At 52.3% G+C, this 17,896-nt stretch overlaps 1 protein-coding gene across 3 annotated transcripts in view; it reads right to left on the reverse strand.

Moving 5' to 3' along the window:
• Positions 1-3,855: 3,855 nt before the first annotated feature.
• The window catches only part of NHSL3 (NHS like 3), a 57,430-nt gene continuing 43,389 nt past the window's right edge, over positions 3,856-17,896 (reverse strand). For all 3 annotated transcript variants that reach the window (XM_082233072.1, XM_082233073.1, XM_082233074.1), the window contains exons 2-7: positions 13,764-13,919; positions 12,224-12,279; positions 10,063-10,183; positions 9,647-9,763; positions 5,430-8,579; positions 3,856-4,784 (exon numbers count right to left, since the gene is read on the reverse strand). In XM_082233072.1, coding sequence (XP_082089198.1) covers positions 4,762-4,784; positions 5,430-8,579; positions 9,647-9,763; positions 10,063-10,183; positions 12,224-12,279; positions 13,764-13,919 — 3,623 coding nt within the window. In that variant the 3' untranslated portion in view covers positions 3,856-4,761. The remainder of the gene's footprint in view (positions 4,785-5,429; positions 8,580-9,646; positions 9,764-10,062; positions 10,184-12,223; positions 12,280-13,763; positions 13,920-17,896) is intronic.

The following is a 17,896-nucleotide window of genomic DNA, read 5'->3' on the forward strand; positions in this document are numbered from 1 at the left end:
GTTCCTGGTGCTTTTCTGTGGTAGCAGGTGCATTCAGCCCAAGATGACTTGCTTTCTAACATGCTTGGTAACAGATCAAATAGTTCATTTTTCACAGGGAAATGGCACAAGGTGATAAATACCCCATGTAGTTGTAGTTAAACTGGTTGTTTAACTAGCAGAGGGATGGGCATGTTTTATAGCTAAGGGTCATGTAGTACTTTAAGTCGGACTCCCCCATCCTGGTGCCTCTAGACGTTTTGGACAATTTTGATTGGGCTGATGGGTTTTGTAGGTTAGAATATCTGCAGGTTACCAGGTTGGCAAAGGCAGATAGCGTGTGTGAGAGAGATGTGAGGAGCTGGAGTAGCTGCCATAAAAAGCAAACCAGGAACACTTTTTTCCTGGTAGAAGTGTCCAAACTCAAGGCCATCTGTCTCTACTTTTTACCATGAATCTATCTGCACAAGGAGAACATTTTGTGCATGTAGGTTATAGAAGCTTATGTAGGGATATCGCGGAGTGGGGTCCGGAGGGAGCTCACTTCCCCACCAGCAGGCAGCCACAATCTGCCTGCATGCGTGACCTTGGGGTGCAGGGAACCCCCCCCCAGACAAGCCACAGCTGTCTGGTACATCGTTCCACCCATGTCTGACCTTTTGCGGTCTCAGAGTCAGCGGTGTCCTGTCTAAGTTTTTCCCTGAGACCTTTTGTCTCCTACGTCATACACTGTGCAAGGGGAAAATGACGCTGTGGAACAGGTGCCAAAATAGCTCCGTACCACCCCATGATTTCGGGACGGAAGATGTGTAAAGGTCACAGCCCAAAAATGTATTTGCCTAGCTTGCATGTTTGTCTCAATAAAAGGAGGCTCCACAGGAATGGTGGTAGCTCGCTCACTCACTCGCCACAGCCCACCTGTGCGCAGCTCACACCTGTCTTGGGCTTTCACTTCAGCTTATTCCATAAGGAATATTTACTGTGGTAGCACTTGGAGACACTGCTTTTATTGTGAGTGAGCCTGTACATGCTTAATTAGAGGGATTTGAGCAAACCTCCGTTTGCTGTAACCTCACACTTGCATTTTTTATGCTTATGGAGGTTTGTTCTGGACTACAACCACCATTAGCTCCAGCCGGCATGATGTGCATTCATGCACTCAGCTGCAAACTCTGTTCACTTGGGGGGGGATAACATTGCTTGGACTGGAATAGGCTGCAAAGCCGCCTTCCTATCCCCACCAGATGGAAGACAGAGAAACTTCTGCTTGATCAGGCAGGATGGTCGGCAAGTGGGTTGATCACTTGCTGATGGTTGCACACACTTACTGCATCCCCTCTGCCGCATGGCCTCTGGCAGGATGTGCTGGTTAGACTAAGGTTACCAGACATTCCCCTTTCCTGGGGACAGTCCCTGGATTTACAAATCAGTCGCCTGACAAAATCCATCTATTTAGTAGGAAGTTGAAAAGTGTCCCCGGATTCATTGGGGGGGGGGGATCTAGTAAACTTAGGTTAGACCTCACTTGCCCTGGCTGCTCTTGGGATTCCTCCATTGCACCCCAGCACCTTCTGCACGGACACACTCCAGACTCTTCCCTTTTTCTTGTTGGTAATAAAATCTCTCATCCTCCCACAGCAAATATATTCACACCACAGCGAAAAGGTAAGAGAGACAGCAAGCAAGCAAGCAAGCTTTAATTTATCTTTACAAAGACAGTCTTTAAAAATGTATTTCACCATCTTTCCCCCCCTCTCATCCCTTTCTCAAAGGTATCTCCCTCCCCCACTCCTGTTTTACAATCATGAGGGGGAAAATCAAAAGCAAATGACCCAAGATTTTCTTCTTCTTCAAAAGTCTATATAAATCAGTTGTCTAATGTTCCTAAAGAATAGAAAACAAAGGCATTGAGGGTGGGGGACAAATTCAGGTGCTTGGTGTCATTTCTAAATGCTGTGCCCAGCCCCACTGGGGCACCCCCATCCCCACCAAACTCCTCTTCTGATTTGTCTGTTCTCCTGCCTTCAAAGTGCTGTGTTGGCTCTTGGCAGAACAATCTGGGAGGAGGCTGCAGCCTTGGGGTAAGAGTAACTTGAGGTTCAGAGGGAAATTACGATATTCCCACCCCACCCCCACCCCGCTTGAGGGGTGAGAAGGAAAGCCTCTTAAGCTAGGCGTGAGCTCCTGACAGCTGATGTAGCCTGGAGAAGGTGTTCAGGGGAGGGTGGGGTCTCCAGCAGAGGAAAAGAGCGCTTCCTGGGAGAGGCTCACTGCTGGGGTTTGTAACATCAGGCACACACGGTCGTAAGTACAGCACCAGGAAAAGGAGGCAGGTTGGTGGGGGCAGGAGCGGGGGGGGGTTCGGTATGGTGGCAACACACAGCTGAGTCTCCCACCTTGCCACCTAATAATGGCCCTAGGCTGGGGGGGGGGGAGGCAAAATGAATGAACAGCCACAAGTTTGGGGTACCTAAAAACCATCACCTGCCATCACATTTCGGAGCAGGGCTTTTCAAATGCAGGCAACTACTTCAGACCATGTTGCCTGGTCAGCTCAGTGCTCTATTCCAGCCCTTTCCTAACTTTCATTCTGGGTGTTTTGGATCACAATTCCCAGCAGCAGAAGCAGCTGTTCTGGCAGGGGCTGGTGGGAGTTGCCATTCCTGAATATCTGGAAGGCAGCAACTTGGCAAAGATGGCTCGGTCTACCCTGGCCGGCAGCAAACATCCAACGCCCTTTTGCCATCAAAGAGTATGCGCACTCAGAGCACTTAGTCACCCTACAAACCCTTTGAATGAATTATTGTGTTCCTCAGAGGTTTAGTAGTGCCCCTGGGATGCCCAGCCCTTCTTGGTAGCTTCATGTAGCAACTGGGAGTAGAGGGGTTCTGCCCTGCCCCTGGCACCGCTTGCAGAGTTTGCACCTTTCCGTGGCCAACATCAGGGCAACACGCCACCGACGACGAGAGGTGGGCAACCATATCCACTTCAACACACTATTTGCCTGTGGCAGGAGGTGTGCCCTGGGTGAAGCTGGACTCTGCAAGCCAGCGGGCTTCTCACAAGGGATGCACACACACCCCTGACCCAGGCTGGCTCTCAAAGCTGCCTTAATACTTACCTGATGACCTCCTGCCATCCCTTCCCCTCCAGGAAGTTTCAAATTCACCAAAGAAAATGGATACTGCCAAAGCCAGAATCACACCACATCCACCATGCTGAATGGGAAGGAGGAGGAGGAGAGCTTTGCTTGCCGAATGGAAGAGCCTTTGCCCACCCTACCCCACCCCGAATCACCCATTCAATCCCCAGTGTGGTGTAGTGGTTAAGAGCAGTAGTCTCGTAATCTGGGGAACCGGGTTCGCGTCTCCGCTCCTCCACATGCAGCTGCTGGGTGACCTTGGGCCAGTCACACTTCTTTGAAGTCTCTCAGCCCCACTCACCTCACAGAGTGTTTGTTGTGGGGGAGGAAGGGAAAGGAGAATGTTAGCCGCTTTGAGACTCCTTAAAGGGAGTGAAAGGCGGGATATCAAATCCAAACTCTTCCCTTGCTCCAAGGTAGGATGCTCTAGGCCTGGAATGTTTTGCTGCAAAATGCCCCGGACCTTTAGCGTTTTGGCAGTGAAGAGCTAAGCTCCAAGGGGCTCTGGCTGCCCCTCCCGCCAAGTCTCCCCCCACCCCAGCTGTTTGCTAAAGGCACCAACCAGCTAGCCCAGCACACACCTCTTGCACATGCCCTGCTAGGCAGTTTAGGTCTTGTGAGCCTCTGAAAAGGTTTCTCGTACCTGGACCCTCAAGGAGACAACCCACCCTTGGGGGACAGTTCTAGGCACAAAGAAGGTAACATAAGTGGCGTCTGAAAAAGGAGAAAGAGTAGAACAATTATGTGTCCCTATTTGTGCTATGGTGGAATTATACTAGGTCCCCTCCTAGCTGTCTCCCACGGGAAGGGTGCAGCTCACCCTCCACCCAGAATCAGCTGTTGCCTGATAGGGACCAGTTTGCACCAAGGAACCCTACCTGGGCTAGCCAGGTACATCACCACATGGGCCCACCACTAGAACAGCAAGGCTAACTTGCAGGGTCCCTTCAGTGCAAGCTCTTCGCAGGAGCACACAGGAGAGAAGCAGAAAGGATCTGGGCCCCAGCAGCATTTGGGAAGCCTAAGCAGCTCTCCATAAGCAGCCGTCCTTGCAGTCTCCAGCCTCGATTTGAGAAAGTGCTTGTTTTGTACAATTCCAGGGGTGCAAAAGCAGGCGATGCTCCCAACCCCACAAAGAGAAAAGAAGGGAGGGGGCTCTTCTGGGGGACGGACACACACACTCACTCACACACACAGCCCAGGTTGGTTCGACTCTGCCAGCTTCTCCTTGGGATGGGGCAGGGGGAGCAGGAAGCGCAAACCGTCCTCATTGTCCATTGTTCTTAAAAGCCATTTTCCTTATGCACCAAAAAAAACAACCACCCCACAATGGGAAAAGTAAAACCCCAGCTGAGAAAAGCTGCCCCATTGAGGGAGGAGGCGGCAGCAAGGAAGGGTGTTGTGCTACTTTTGTCTCTGTATGTAAAATAAAGCCGTATTACTGAAGAAAAAGTGAAACCAACACAATTTTTGCATAAATATCAAGGCCATCAGAGGCTAAGGCTGTTTTGTCTTCCTTTTCGTCGCATCCAGGACCTCCTCTGGCCTGCTCAGGTCCCTGAGATTTTTTTTCCTTTCTGTGTATGTTAATTATTTTCAATTCCTGTATTTCAGGGGCAACCACGCTGCAGGGTCTCCCTTCAGGCCATCTCCTCCTGTAAATCTGCAAGGAGAAAAGCAGAGGCAATGGGTTTCAGAGCTGGACTACCCCCGCCCCCAAAGCCTACAACCTTCCCTCAACCTCAGTTAATCAGCTGTGGAGAAAGGAAGCAAGAGAGCTATGTAGAATCCACACCAGAGACAAAAACTTAAAAGCTCTCTGCCTTGTTTGGGGGTGGGGGTAAATGCTACCAGGTGTGTCGTTTTACGTATATGCACCACCCCCAGAACATAACCCCTGTGCAAGATGAAATTGTACTATATTTTAAGAAGGATTACACTGTAACAAACAGCAGTAATGCTGCACTTACATCACTAGGCAACTGTAAAACAAAATACATAATTAGATTTTAAAATTTTTTTCCAGCATAGCATTCTTTTTCCTGTTACTAGGAGCCCCCAAGCAGGGCATGATGGCAACCCACCCCCTCCTGTTCTTGCCCAGGGAGAATCTGGAGACATAGTCAACATGACTGGCAGAAAAAGGGCAAGAAATCAAGGCCTGCATTGGTCAAACGGTGTGAGTATAAAGCACCGTGGTCAGTCAATAACAGTTGCCCAACAACCCCCAGGACAGACCTTCCAATATCATGTGTGTTGCCACAGCTGAATCGGGACCACTCAATCCCCACCCTGCTCAGCCCCTTACCTTGTGCTGGGGGGCTCTGTAGTGGTGTTGCAGGCCCTGCTGGGGGGCTGTCACTGCTATCCCCAAGGAGAGCGGCCTGGTGACCAGACCCCTCACTCTTAGTCCTGTCCCCAGCCACTGGCAGGGTGGAGCTCAACTCCTCAGCTCCTGCTGGCTTGGGGCTCCGGGGAGAGGGCAGCTGGCCTGGCCCTAGCGAGGGCTTCCTGGCTATGGGCGGAGGGATCTTCCGGGCCTGGGGCTTTCCTGAGCCCTGCTGGGGGAGCCCCAGGGCTGCCGTGGACCGCTGACCAGAGACATTCATCAGTTCCGCAACCAGGTTCTTTTTCAGGTTGGCCTGGGCCTCTGCGGAGGCCGAGGTGTCGATGACCAGCTTCTTGGGGCTCTTGGCGAAGATGAAGCTGGCCGTCGAAGCCGGGGACTTGTGGTGGGGGGACACTTGGTCCTCTTTCGCCTCGCCGGCGGGAGCAGCTGCTGCGGTGGGGAAAGCCGGCAGCGTCAGCCGGTGGCCAGCCTTCCTCTCAGCCCCTCTGAGGCCTAGCGCGTCTCTGGAAGACAGTGTGGAGGCCTTCAGGCGCACGGCATCGTGCAGGGGGTTTGAAGATGGACCACTGCTGTCCTTCGGGGCCCTCAAGGAGAGCGACTTGCGGACAGGCTTCTGTGGGGCAGGCTGCCCCAGCTTCCCGCTGACCCCAGTGCTCGGCCCGTTCTGCTCCGCCACGGGGTTGGCTGCCGCTGGGCTCGCAGCAGGGGCGTGGGTGTCCATGTGGACCGAGCGCAGGCGGACCATCTGCAGCAGGGAAGGGGTCACAATGGGGAGGCTGGCGTCCTCCTTTGGCGTGGAGTTGCTCTTGCTGCGAGATGCCGGCTCTTTCTTGAGGTCGGGGTGGGCGCTGGCGGCAGGCTTCTTAAGGCTGGGCTGGGCTTGGAGGCTGGAGGTTGTTGCCGCCGGGCCAGTGGGCTTCCAGTGGAGGGTAGTTTCTCCTGCCACAGGGAACCTGGGAGGTGGCGGCGGCTCTGCTTGAGGAGCTGGCAGTGGTGTGGCGTCCGGCGCCCCCTGCTGCTGGATCTTGGAGGACACTCTTGTGGAGAAGGAGGGCGAAGAGGCAGGCGCTTGGCCCTCCTCCGCAAGGGCTGCTCTTTGGTTGGCCGGCTGCTCCTTCTCCGCAGGAGCTGCCACAGTGACTTGAAGGGAGGGTGTCCCCACAGCCTGCAGCTGGGGCTCTGGCAGGGGCGGCACAAAGTAGGCCTCGTCCGGGGGAGGAAAGTCGGCCATGGAGAGGTCATGGGCGTCGGGCACGGGTGGGGGCGGAGGGGGCCACAGAGGATCCGCAGGAGCATCCGGCACGGTCTCAGAAGGTGTAGGGGCAGCTGGGGCCTCCGGAATGGCACTGGCCTTCTTTGCTGGGGGTGGTGGCGGGTGGTAGGCTGGAGGGGGCGATGGAGGAGGCGACCCATGACTAGCTTTCGTGAGGACAGCGGGCTGCTGGTGAGGTTGGCCCGCGGGGGCTGGGGCACTGGCAGGTTTGGGTTCCACCAGTTGGCCCTGGGTGGGTGGAGGGGAGAAGGGAGCTGGCACCTTGGGGTGAGGAGGGATAAGGAACCTGTCCATTTTATTCAGAGCGGGGGCAGCGTTGGCAGAGGCTCCTGCTGAAGGCGGGGCCGTCCCCTCCACAGCGGCTGGATCCGAGGCAGAGGAGGACAAGGATGTCAGGGAGGAGGAGACGGAGGGCCCCGGGGATTGCAGGGAGCAGACTCGCTCCGGCTTCTTTGGTTGGGGCCTCTTCTTCCCGGAGGGCGAGGCGTGGGCCACGAGGCCCTTGGTGTGGAGGGTGGGCGTGCCACTCTGACTCGAGTACCCACTGGAGGGTGACATCGTGCGGCCAAAGTGGTCGGGGGAGCTGTGCTTTGAGGGGACTTCCGACGTCTCATCCACTTGCCCCTCCTCTCGGATGGTCGGGCTCCGGAGAGAGACGCTGGGAGAGCAGGCCAGGCTGTCAGAACGGAGGCTGCTGGTCTCGCTCTGCGATGAGGGGGAGAACACTTCGTCGTCCCCGGTTAGGCTGGGGCTCCCTAGCCGCCCCGCAGCCCACGCCTCACTGCCTTCCCGTGGGGGCCTGCGCTCTGGCATGGGGGGCAGGCCCATCGCTCTGGGTGCCCCCTCAGCCTCCAGCTGCTGAGCCTTCTTGTGCAGGGAGTACGTCCTGCGCGGGGGTGCGGGGGCTCTCTTCATCTTCCTGAGGGAGACGCTGCGGGTGGAGGAACGGTCGCTCCGCACGCTCATGCTGTCTGAGCCCTCCGCCGCACTGCCGGTGCTGTAGGCAGGGGAGGCCCGCCCGCTGCTTCCGGGGGGCCGCACCCCAAGGAGGTGGGGGGAGGCAGGGGCGGCCTTGCTGCCGTGGCAGTTTGAGCTGGTGCCGCTCATGGAGCTGAAGGTACTGAGCTGGTCCAAGTCGGGCCTAGCCGCCCCCCGTACCTGCCCTTCAGGCCTGGCCTCGCCTTTCCTGCTGTCGGTGCCCCCGTGTGAGGAGATGGTGGAGGTGTTCGAAACGATGGTTTCTGTGGACTGGGAATGGCTCCAGTTGTCACTGGAGGAGGAGTGCTCGCGGCTGCGGGGGCCAGAAGGGAAGCGTCCCACCGAGCGCACAGAAGCTGGGCTGGCAGTTGAGAGGCTGCAGCGGCTCAGCGTGCGCACCTTGTTACGCGAGAGGGCGATGACGTCCACCATGGGAGGCATGACGGCGTTGGGGATGATCTTCGACAGGTAGGTGCCCTGCGGAGAGATGGACATGACGGGGCCCAGCAGCTCGGGGGAGCCTGGCTGGGTGGTCATCCAGGGCACAGCCAGAGACTTGGGCCTGGCCAAGGGGGACAGCTTCGCCGCCGTCTTGCGCCCCAGGAGTGAGTCGTCGTAGTAGACGCAGTTGATGTGGCGCTGGAGAGAGGTATCGGCCTCCAGGACCTCCAGGGCCTGCAGGGAGACGCGGGCACCACCCTTGGGGATGGCGGTGGGCCGTAGTTTCCCATCAACGGTGGGGATGTGGATGGCAGTGCCGTGAACCTCACCACCATTCGAGAGGGCCGGAGAGGTCGCATCAGGTCGGACAGCAATGCTGCCCGGGCGTTTCTTCGCCTCATATCCGTTGCTCAGGCCTGAAGCAGATAATACAAAGGAAATAAGGAATGAGGGGCCAGTGGGAAAAAACTATATAGCGCAAGCAGAAGAAATGAACTTCAGTGCTCTCAAGTCCCATAAATGCTTCTCAGTCACCTTATTGGGTAACTGATAAGATGGAGAAGGAAGTCCCAGCGGTTGGACACCAAAACTGCATGCTGAAGCTCCTGGGTCCCACCAGCCAGGAGAAGAGAATGGGAGGAAAAGGAAGGGTCTGTCCTGGTGCTGGAAGGGTCCCAGCACCAAGTGAGCCATCAGCTCAGTGGATGACCAGGAACATGACAACTCCCTCTCAACTTCCAGTCTCCACCTTGCAAAATATAGCATGGTGGCATCTTATGCGCAGTTAACGTGTGTCATTTAAACCTTGCACAGTTGAATGCAGGGCGGTTCAAAATGCACATGTTAAATGCATGCAATGCAGAGAGCTTAAAAGCTCTATTGTGCCTCATTTTCACAGCGCAGGAAGGGCTTTTAAGCTCTTAGCCTTGCTTGGAAGTCAAGGCCTGCTCAGCGCACAGGCTCTGGAAGGGATGCTGACACAGGAGCAGTTCCAAGTGTTTTGAGCATACACATTTTCAGAACCCTTGGAAGCAAACCCCCGCAGTTACTAACTCACATAGTTGTGCTGCTGAGGTTTAATATTTTAACTCATTTTGCATGTTAAGAGTACAAAGCATATGCTTTGCATATATTTAACCAGACATCTGTGTTTCTCATTAGACTTCTGCCCCAAAACAGCATCCAACTTCCTAAGCCTCTCCCTGCTCCCACATCTCATCCCACCTCAAGTGTGCACAAATCACTTTTCCAAACCCAGCCAAGCCTAACAATCCACAAGTTTGGCCAAAGCAGTTTCCCAGCTTACACCGCCAGACACAAGTGTGCACTTAAGTCCATGCATGCTTATCCAGTTTCCATCAGTCACCCTGATTGCGGTTTTTCCACTTTTCAAATTCAGATTTTGCAGAGAAAAGGCAGATCCCGCCCCCCTTTGCAGCCAAACTGTTTTTACATTTTAAGTTGCCAAGCTGACTGGGCTTACCCAGCTCTTTCTGCACATGTTGGGGGAGACCCAGAACAGTAGTCCTCCGCTCTTTCTTCCTCTTCTCGCCCTTTGCTGAGGATTTGGGGAACGAATCATGTGGCCGAAAGGTGGAGCCTAAAATGGAGGGGGAGAATGAATTAAAGGAAGGAGTAGAGACCTTATATCCAACCTTGCATGCTCTGTCAAATGGCTCACGTCTGCCAATGTGGAGGACCTTAATGTGCAAAGTTTCTCATCTCTGCTTATTCCCAACACAGGCAAATTTCACAGCTCAACTTTGCATTTGACCCTTCCTTCAAGCAGACCCTCTGAATTTTTTGCGAGGGGTTGTGGTGGTCTCTGGAAAAAACAGCTGCAGTTTCCCTCCCTGCACCAAGCCCAGCTCCTGAACCCAAGGCTTCTGGCAGTAGTACCTTTCCTCTGGATCATCTCTGAGCGCACCGAGAGGGCATCCTCGGAGGTGCTTTCCGTGGCACATGATGGGGTCTGACTCCGGATCGAGAGGTCGTCACCCTCTGTGGATGAGCGGGAAGACTGCATGCCGAGAGGGGAGGAAATGAAGGCAAGAGGGTAAATTTCCCACCAAGTCCTGTTCACCCATAGAAGGTAAGGTTACCAGATGTTCCCGTTTCCCGGGGACAGTCCCCGGATTTATAATCAGTCCCCATACAAAATCCATTGAAGTTGGAAAGTGTCCCCAGATTCATTGAAAAAAATCTGGTAACCTTAATAGAAGGTCCCCCCTTGGAGCCCAGAGATGGGTCTCACAGGCATGGACATCCAACCTACCCAGGATCCTTCCAAAGGCAAGGAGGCGGCAGCCCCTAGGAGTCTGCCTGCTGTGCCCCCCTCTTGCCTCCGTAAAAAAACCAGAAGCATTAATTGCTCAGTCAGTAAAGCATGAGACTCTTCTAATCTCAGTGCTGTGGGTTCAAGCCCCACATTGGGCAAAAGATTCCTGCATTGCATGGAGTTGGACCAGATGACCCTTGATGGTCCCTTACAACTCTACAGTTCTCTGATTCTATGAAATGAGCGAGGGAGCAAGTTGCAGACAGGATCATCCTTCCTGTCCGCCAGGTGGCGCTGCTTGACAGAAGCCAAGCCATTGGGCCGGCCTTGGCATTGCTTTCAAGGGCACAAACTCCTTTCTGATTAAAGGACCGTGAAATCAGTGTAAAAGGGCACATTAGAAGTTGCCTTGGTTTTGCACATTTGTAAAAACAGTCGGTGAAGCTCCAACCGCAGGCATGCTCTCCAACAATGACAAGGCCTGGGTGCTTGTTTCCCACTTAGCCAGTATTCCTCAGCTATATGATCAGGACATCGTAAGCCCTGCCATTCCATGTAAACAAAGGATGTGGCACGGGGTGCAGCATGAAGCTAAGAGTCTCAAGTGCCCTTTTTAAATTTTCTAGGCCTTGTGGCTGTGTGGAAATGCTTGACGGTGCTCTGGAAAGCCTGCTGAAATCTCAAAAGCCAGAGGAATGGGGGCTTTACATACTTCATGCAGATTGCAGAATTCGGTTTCTTGGTTGGTTGGTTTGTTTTACTGTCAGGTTACAGAATTTCAATTTAGCACCAGCTGTCCGCTTGAACACTCAAGTGGCCAGAACATGCAGGAGATTGTTTGCTGCTTCAAATTCCTTTGCACAACAAAATATATTTTTGAGAAGAAAAAGGGATATTCCAATATGGTTTGCCAATCAGCCAGAACATTGTTTCTTTTTTAAAAAGAAAAAGAAAAAGATTTAAAGCTTTTGCTGATTAATAATCACAGATTTGGTACTGCTTTGTGCAACACACAGAGAGGTGTTTCTCACCTATTCTGCATAACCTAGAACACGAGGAACAAAGAGGTCAGAAGAGTCTTCTCTGCTGAAGTCTGGCTTCCTCTTTCTAACCTGTCTAGTTTTATTCCCTGAACTCCAAAAGGGCTACATGAGCAAGAAGCAAAAACCCCTTCAGGAAGGGTCATCTTTGAGGAAAGCAGAGCTGAAGGCAGGATTTGCTGGAATCAGCAGCCAGGAGGAGGGAAGTGCAGCTGCAGGGAAGTGCTGGGGACAAAGTCCACCAGGCTGCAGCCAAGATAAACAGAAGAGAAGAGGCCAGCTTTCACCCCACCCGAGTTCGGTGCTGGTGGAGGCTCCGCATTTGCTGGCTCCTTCCACAAGAGGACCTTCCCGAGCGATCCCAGGTCCCACTGCAGGGTCCATCAGCTGCCAGACTCCCTCATCCACCTCTGGGCAATTTCAAGAAGGCACAAGATCAGCTTTTGATCTCATATTGTGCAAAATCAGGATCATTTTATAAAGAGGATGCTGCGGCTGGAGGAACACAGCACAAATGCTTTTCTGTTTGCAGCGGAGGGAAGAGGGGTATGGGAAAACAACCCCAAGGCTTCCCGGGTATCTTATCCTCAGGGTGGCAGGTGTGGTGGTGAAGACGCTGCAAGTTAGCACAGCACAGGCCAATGGAAAATATGCAACGGCACTGCAAGGGTGTGACGTGCACATGGTGGTTGTGGAGGAAAGAGGGCAACGCAAGCTGCTGCCTGACATGCAACCGGCTTACCTGGATGCTGCTGGTGTCGCTGTGGTCCCAGACCCTCTTGCTCTGCTTGTGTTTCTCTGAAAGGCAACAGCAGAAAAAACATCGTCTGCCAGCCCGGGGAGGGCTGGAGGCCACTAAGCGCTGATCCAGAGTGCCGGGAGCGGAGAGCAGAGAAGAGAACGCAGGAAGGAATAGTCTCCCACCTCCTTGCCTCTCCTGCTGTCCTGGGAGGGAAGGGGCTTCTCAAGAACCCTCCTGGAGATCCTGCTCATGACCCAGCCCAGCCTCAGAGGAAGAGAGCAGGCAGCCGCTCTCCCTGGCAGGCAGGCCACTGGCCTCACAGGCACTGGACTCTGCTCTGAGACGGCAACCTGCCCATCCGGCACTGCGCAGCTGCAACCGCCTTTCCATGCTTGGCAGGTGCTGTTTGATCTCCAGCGTGGGCAGAACCACAGTCAGGGGCAGAGGGAGGAACCCCACCCAGTAGTATAAGGAGGCAGATGGGACTCCTCACAGCCACAGTTCTAAACATGATGTACCATGCCTGGAGCAGAGGGACCTCTTCCCATTGGCTCAGGTGTGCTCATGGAGGGTGCAGTTCTTTAGCAGTTACGGAAATCAGAAATGTACTTTGCATGTACACAGAGGTGGTTGCTTTTTTGGTGGCAAATTCCAGGCCTAAGCCCAGACCCTATAAATCAGCTCAGGGCACAAAGCTTGATTCAGATTCAGTTGGGACAGGATGCTGATCCATTTTGAGAAGCCCACACAAAGCTATTCTGCACCACTCAAACTTTCAAGTTACACATTAGGCCAAATGGTTGCTAGTTTGTATTTAATTAAGAAGGGGGGGCAGGTATCTGTGTTAAGAGATTTCTTATATTTTCCCCTTGTATTCCACCCCACAAAACAAACACACACACACACACACACACACACACACACACTGCCTGTGGTAGAGTTCTGTGCATGGTCAATATTGAGGGATGATGGGATTTGTAGTCTAGCAACACCTAGTGGCCACTACATCGGTGACCCTGCCCTACAGTTTGCATGCTGCATTTTGAGCCAGGCACAATTTTAACTGTCTCTGCAGTTTTTCTCCTATCAGGCCAACACAGCTACTTGTTTCTGACCGAACTAAGCTGTGGTTTCGCAAGAGCCCAGTCCCAGGCTGTTCTGAACAGGAGTACCATTTACCGTGAGGGAGGGCTGATGCTATAGTTTAGCATCCCAAGTGACAACAGAGAGCAAAGAAACAACTGCTCCCCACCCAGAGGACCCTGGGCCAGGGAGGTTTTGTGCCAAGAGTATTATGAAAGGAAAACAGAGCAAATGGCTCAATCAGTAGAGCATGAGACTCTTAATCTCATGGCTCCGAGCCTCACGTTGGGCCAATGATTTCTGCACTGCAAGAGGTTGAATGAGACGACCCTTGTGGTCCCTTCCAACTCTATGATTCTATGAGAGCTCAGAGGGCTCAGAGACAGAATGGTCTAAGTGTCCATCCTAACACATCCGTCCCCATTCACTCCCTCCTGCCAACCCCGCAACCCAGTACCTTGGTTCTGCAATGACTTGAGCCCAGCCTGGGCCTGGATATGCAGCTCCTCAAGGTGTGGAGGTCGGTTGCTGGGGAAGAAAACATTGTCAGGCCGCTCGTCCCTTGCCTTGTACTGGACACTCAGACGCTTCTCATTTTCAGCCTTGGCAGCCCCTGGAAAGAGAAAGGGGAGAATCCTGGAATCCCTGATGTAACAAGAACAACGGGTGGATTTCTGTTCCACCAAGATCTGCCACCACAGCACAATTCAAAAAGGAGGTGTAAACTCATCAGGCTGGGCTACTTGCCCACATAGTCCTGCATGGCTCGCTCTAAGTGGCAATGGTTCTCCATGGCATCAGGCAGAGTTTTGCCCATCAACTGCGAGCTGAGTCTCTTAGCCAGCGGTGCCAGGAAGTCAAACCTTCTGGGACCTTCTGCATGCAAAGCAGGCGTGCTACCATTGAGATCTGGTTCCACCAACTGAAACCTTCCCAGGCTAGAAACTAAATCCAGGCACCCTAAGTGCCAAATCCTGAGCACCAGGAAGAAAGGCTTTCAACCGATTACAAACACACACACACCGCACCCTTCATCACTGCTGGTGGAGCACCCTGTCCATAAGGCAGGGGCAAGTCTTAGACTCAGTTGCCCCGCAGTAAAATGTGGATAGCCATGATCCCACAAAGGCAAGGAATGGTGCCGCTAACCCAGAGACATGGGAATGTGGGCACCTAATCTTTTTATCAATACATAATCATTGTCACAATGATTACACTGTCACAACACCACAGTTATGTCATAACACCAAAGTTATAAACAGCTAATTACTATCAGCTGTCACAACTTCTACAATTATGGTTGAGACCATTGTCATCACTACCAAGACAGTATTAGCCACTGTTCATCTAACTCTTTTGTATTTTAATGCCTGAGCTATGCATAATTAGTGACATGTATTTTAACCAAGCACATGCAAGCCAGGGGCTGGGGAGTTTTGCAAAAACATCAGGAGTGGTACCTGTGCTGATTATGCCCCCCCCCCCGCCTCGTCCCAGCCATTGCATGGAACTCTTTCAAGAACAGCCAGTGACCAGGCAAGCAGACACTAGCTTTGCAGAGCTTTGCTGTGCGTTACTCAGAAGCAAGTCCAACAGAGTTCAGAGAGACTTACTCCCAAGTAAATGTGCACTCAGGATTGCAGCCATTGGCCTCTTGCTCTTGTCATACATGATTTCAGTGATCTATTGTGGATGTTTACGTTCCAATGATGAGCCACTTTGCCTAGTGGAGGAACAGGATAAACTGGAGGGATATTTTAAGCAATACAGTCATACCTCGGCTTGAAGTTGCTTCAGGTTGAGCATTTTCGGGTTGTGCTCTGCAGCGACTCGGAAGTAACGGAACACGTTACTTCTGGGTTTCGCCGCTCATGCATGTGCAGACGCTCAAAATGACATCACGCGCATGTGCAGAAGTGGCGAGTTGCAGCCTGCGCAGACGTGGGTTGCGTTCGCTTCAGGATGTGAACGGGGCTCCGGAACAGATCCCGTTCGCATCTAGAGGTACCACTGTAGCTCAATACTTTGCTGGGAGGAATAACTAGTGACTCCTGCATCTCTGCTGCAGGAGAGCCACCCCCTGCCCAGTGTAACCATGACAGCCCCTGGGATCTCTTTACAACCCTTCTCCACTGACAGAGGTGATCTGACACCAGCATTCACTGCCCTTGCTCTCAGCAGTGGGAGGCTGCAGGCTCTGCATGTCCAAAGCCTGAGCCTTTAAAGCCAGTGCTCTGAATAAGCGAAAGCACCCCAGGGCAGGATCACATGACTGATACCAGAAATATCTGTGCACCTTGCACACACACACACACACGCACACGCACACACACACACACACAGCACCAGTGAGGCAGTCCAGCTTAAAGGGGCAGTGCTCAGCACATTTTGCCACACACCAAAACAACAGCAGCTACCTTCCAGAAGAAAGGGGGGGTGAGTTCAGAGGGACGGGAGGACAGAGAAGCAGATATCGGATGTATTCCTGAACAAGCCTATTGAAAGAGGAACAGTTTGCTCCTGTGTGCCAGTCGCCATAGGAACACAGGATGCTGCCTTATTTGGAGTCAGCCCATTGGTCCATCAAACACAGGACCATCTACACTGATTCGCAGCAGCTCTTGGGAATTTCAGGGAGGGGTTCTTCCCCAGCCCTACCTGAAGATGCCAGGGATTGAAGCTGGGACCTGCATGGAAAATGTTTCCCTGGGGTTTGAGTAGGGGATTAAGCTGCTGGTGGTTCTCTCTGTTTTTTATTTCCTGGCCTGCCTCCTGAGAAAGGAACTGCACGCAAGCATAAAAACGGTCCCCTGCCCTTTCTACCAAGGCAAAGGTTACTCTCCCAAACCACCCAGATTGTTTCTTTAGTCCAATCAAGGCAAAAATCATGACTTTTAAGTCTGGACAACCACTGACTAGTCAGAACCCCACAACCTGGGATTCTTTTCGAAATAAAGCAACTATATTATTATTGGCCAGCTAAAAAGCAGGATGCCACAAAGGGAACAACTTTGTCTTTTTAGACTACAGTATGATGCCAAGAATATCAGCTGCTGATCTTTTACCAAAATAAAAGCAAGTATCTAGTTTTGATGGATGAGTATTCCCACGACTCTTTTATTGAACACACAACTCTGTTCCTGTACAGAGCACTTATTTACAGCCTAGGACACAATGGCCAAAAGTTGTGTGTGGAAGAGCCAAAAGCAGGCGATGGAATAGCTCGTTAAAAAGGCATATTTAGGAAGAGGTATGGTAGGGAGAACTGACAGCATGCACCATCATTTAGACAGGAGAGGCCGACTGGAAAGGAAGCTCTTTCCTTCCACAGGATGGTTGGTGAGAACAACACACTCCTTACTGGCAGTTTTGGGATTAAATGGAATATCCTACACCAGGACAAAATGAAGCCATGCAAAAAGTCCTGCCTTTCCATTTACTATTAGAAAGACAGACAGTATGTTCCACTCTGGTCTTAACCTTTTGTATGAAAATGGTTTGAAAGACAGGAACACCATTACCCTGAGTCTTCAGGGGGGGGGGCGGCGGAATCTAGCTGCCAAGGGAAACTGTGCCAAGAGGAAAGCCCTTGTGCAAAACTCTTCACTGTCTCCAAACAATTATAGGAGGCTTTTGCATGCCTCTACCCTGGCAAGTCAAAACACACCCCGGGAACTCCCCAGGCATTTCTGCCCACCCACTCAGCTCTTAAGAGGTATTTAGATAGTTATATATAACCCAACTTGCTGGCTGATACTCTGGGAACGCCTAACTAGAGCCCAGCCATCACCTGGCTGATAGGAACTGACATCTGAATATCTGGTGGGCACCAGAATGGCAACGGCCACACAGCTTGCACAGGGGAGGTGTTGCAAAACATGGAGATATATGGAAAAGCGCGCAGCACCTCCAACAACATCCCCCAACATAGTCTGCCACTCTAGTCTCTGTTCATCTAGGCCCATCACAAAGGGTGGTGGGTTTTAAACCAACACAATTTCCCTCTCTGGCTAATAGCAGCTCCAAGGGAGGCAGATTTAGACTGGGGGCCTCTGATTAGACCCCTCCTCCACAGTCCTGTTTCAAATCAGGGCCCCTCACAATTGCTTGTACAAAAATATTATTTTCAGTGTGCCAAACATGGAACTCCAACACAGCATACAGCTTGGCATTTAAACAGAGGGCAACCAGGTAAGGGGCTTGTCCCAAGGGGAGATGAACCAGATTATGAGGTTGCCCTTTGGCGAAAGCTACTATTCCTCTCTTCCAACACCTGTTTGTACACTCACTACACCTTTTTTCACACTTAGGGCTGCCTGAAAAAGGTGCAGTTGGGAGTATCCTAGAAGAGCTATGTGTGGTGTTAGAGCACCTTGAAACCACCTTACAAATTGGACCACCTGTCTAAGTAACCCAGTCCTGTTTATTCCTGGTCCAGGTGGAGTGAAGCAGTGTTGCTATGTACTTAAAGAGACTGGAAGCACTTGCATAGGACATGCATGTGCTCATTGATACGTATAGATCTCCATTTGTTGTAGAATGAAAACTAAAGAATTTCCTATGCAAATCACCCCAAATAAATTCATTTGC

Source organism: Podarcis vaucheri, assembly GCF_965113315.1.
Source record: "Podarcis vaucheri genome assembly, chromosome: 7".
Lineage (NCBI taxonomy): Eukaryota > Metazoa > Chordata > Lepidosauria > Squamata > Lacertidae > Podarcis > Podarcis vaucheri.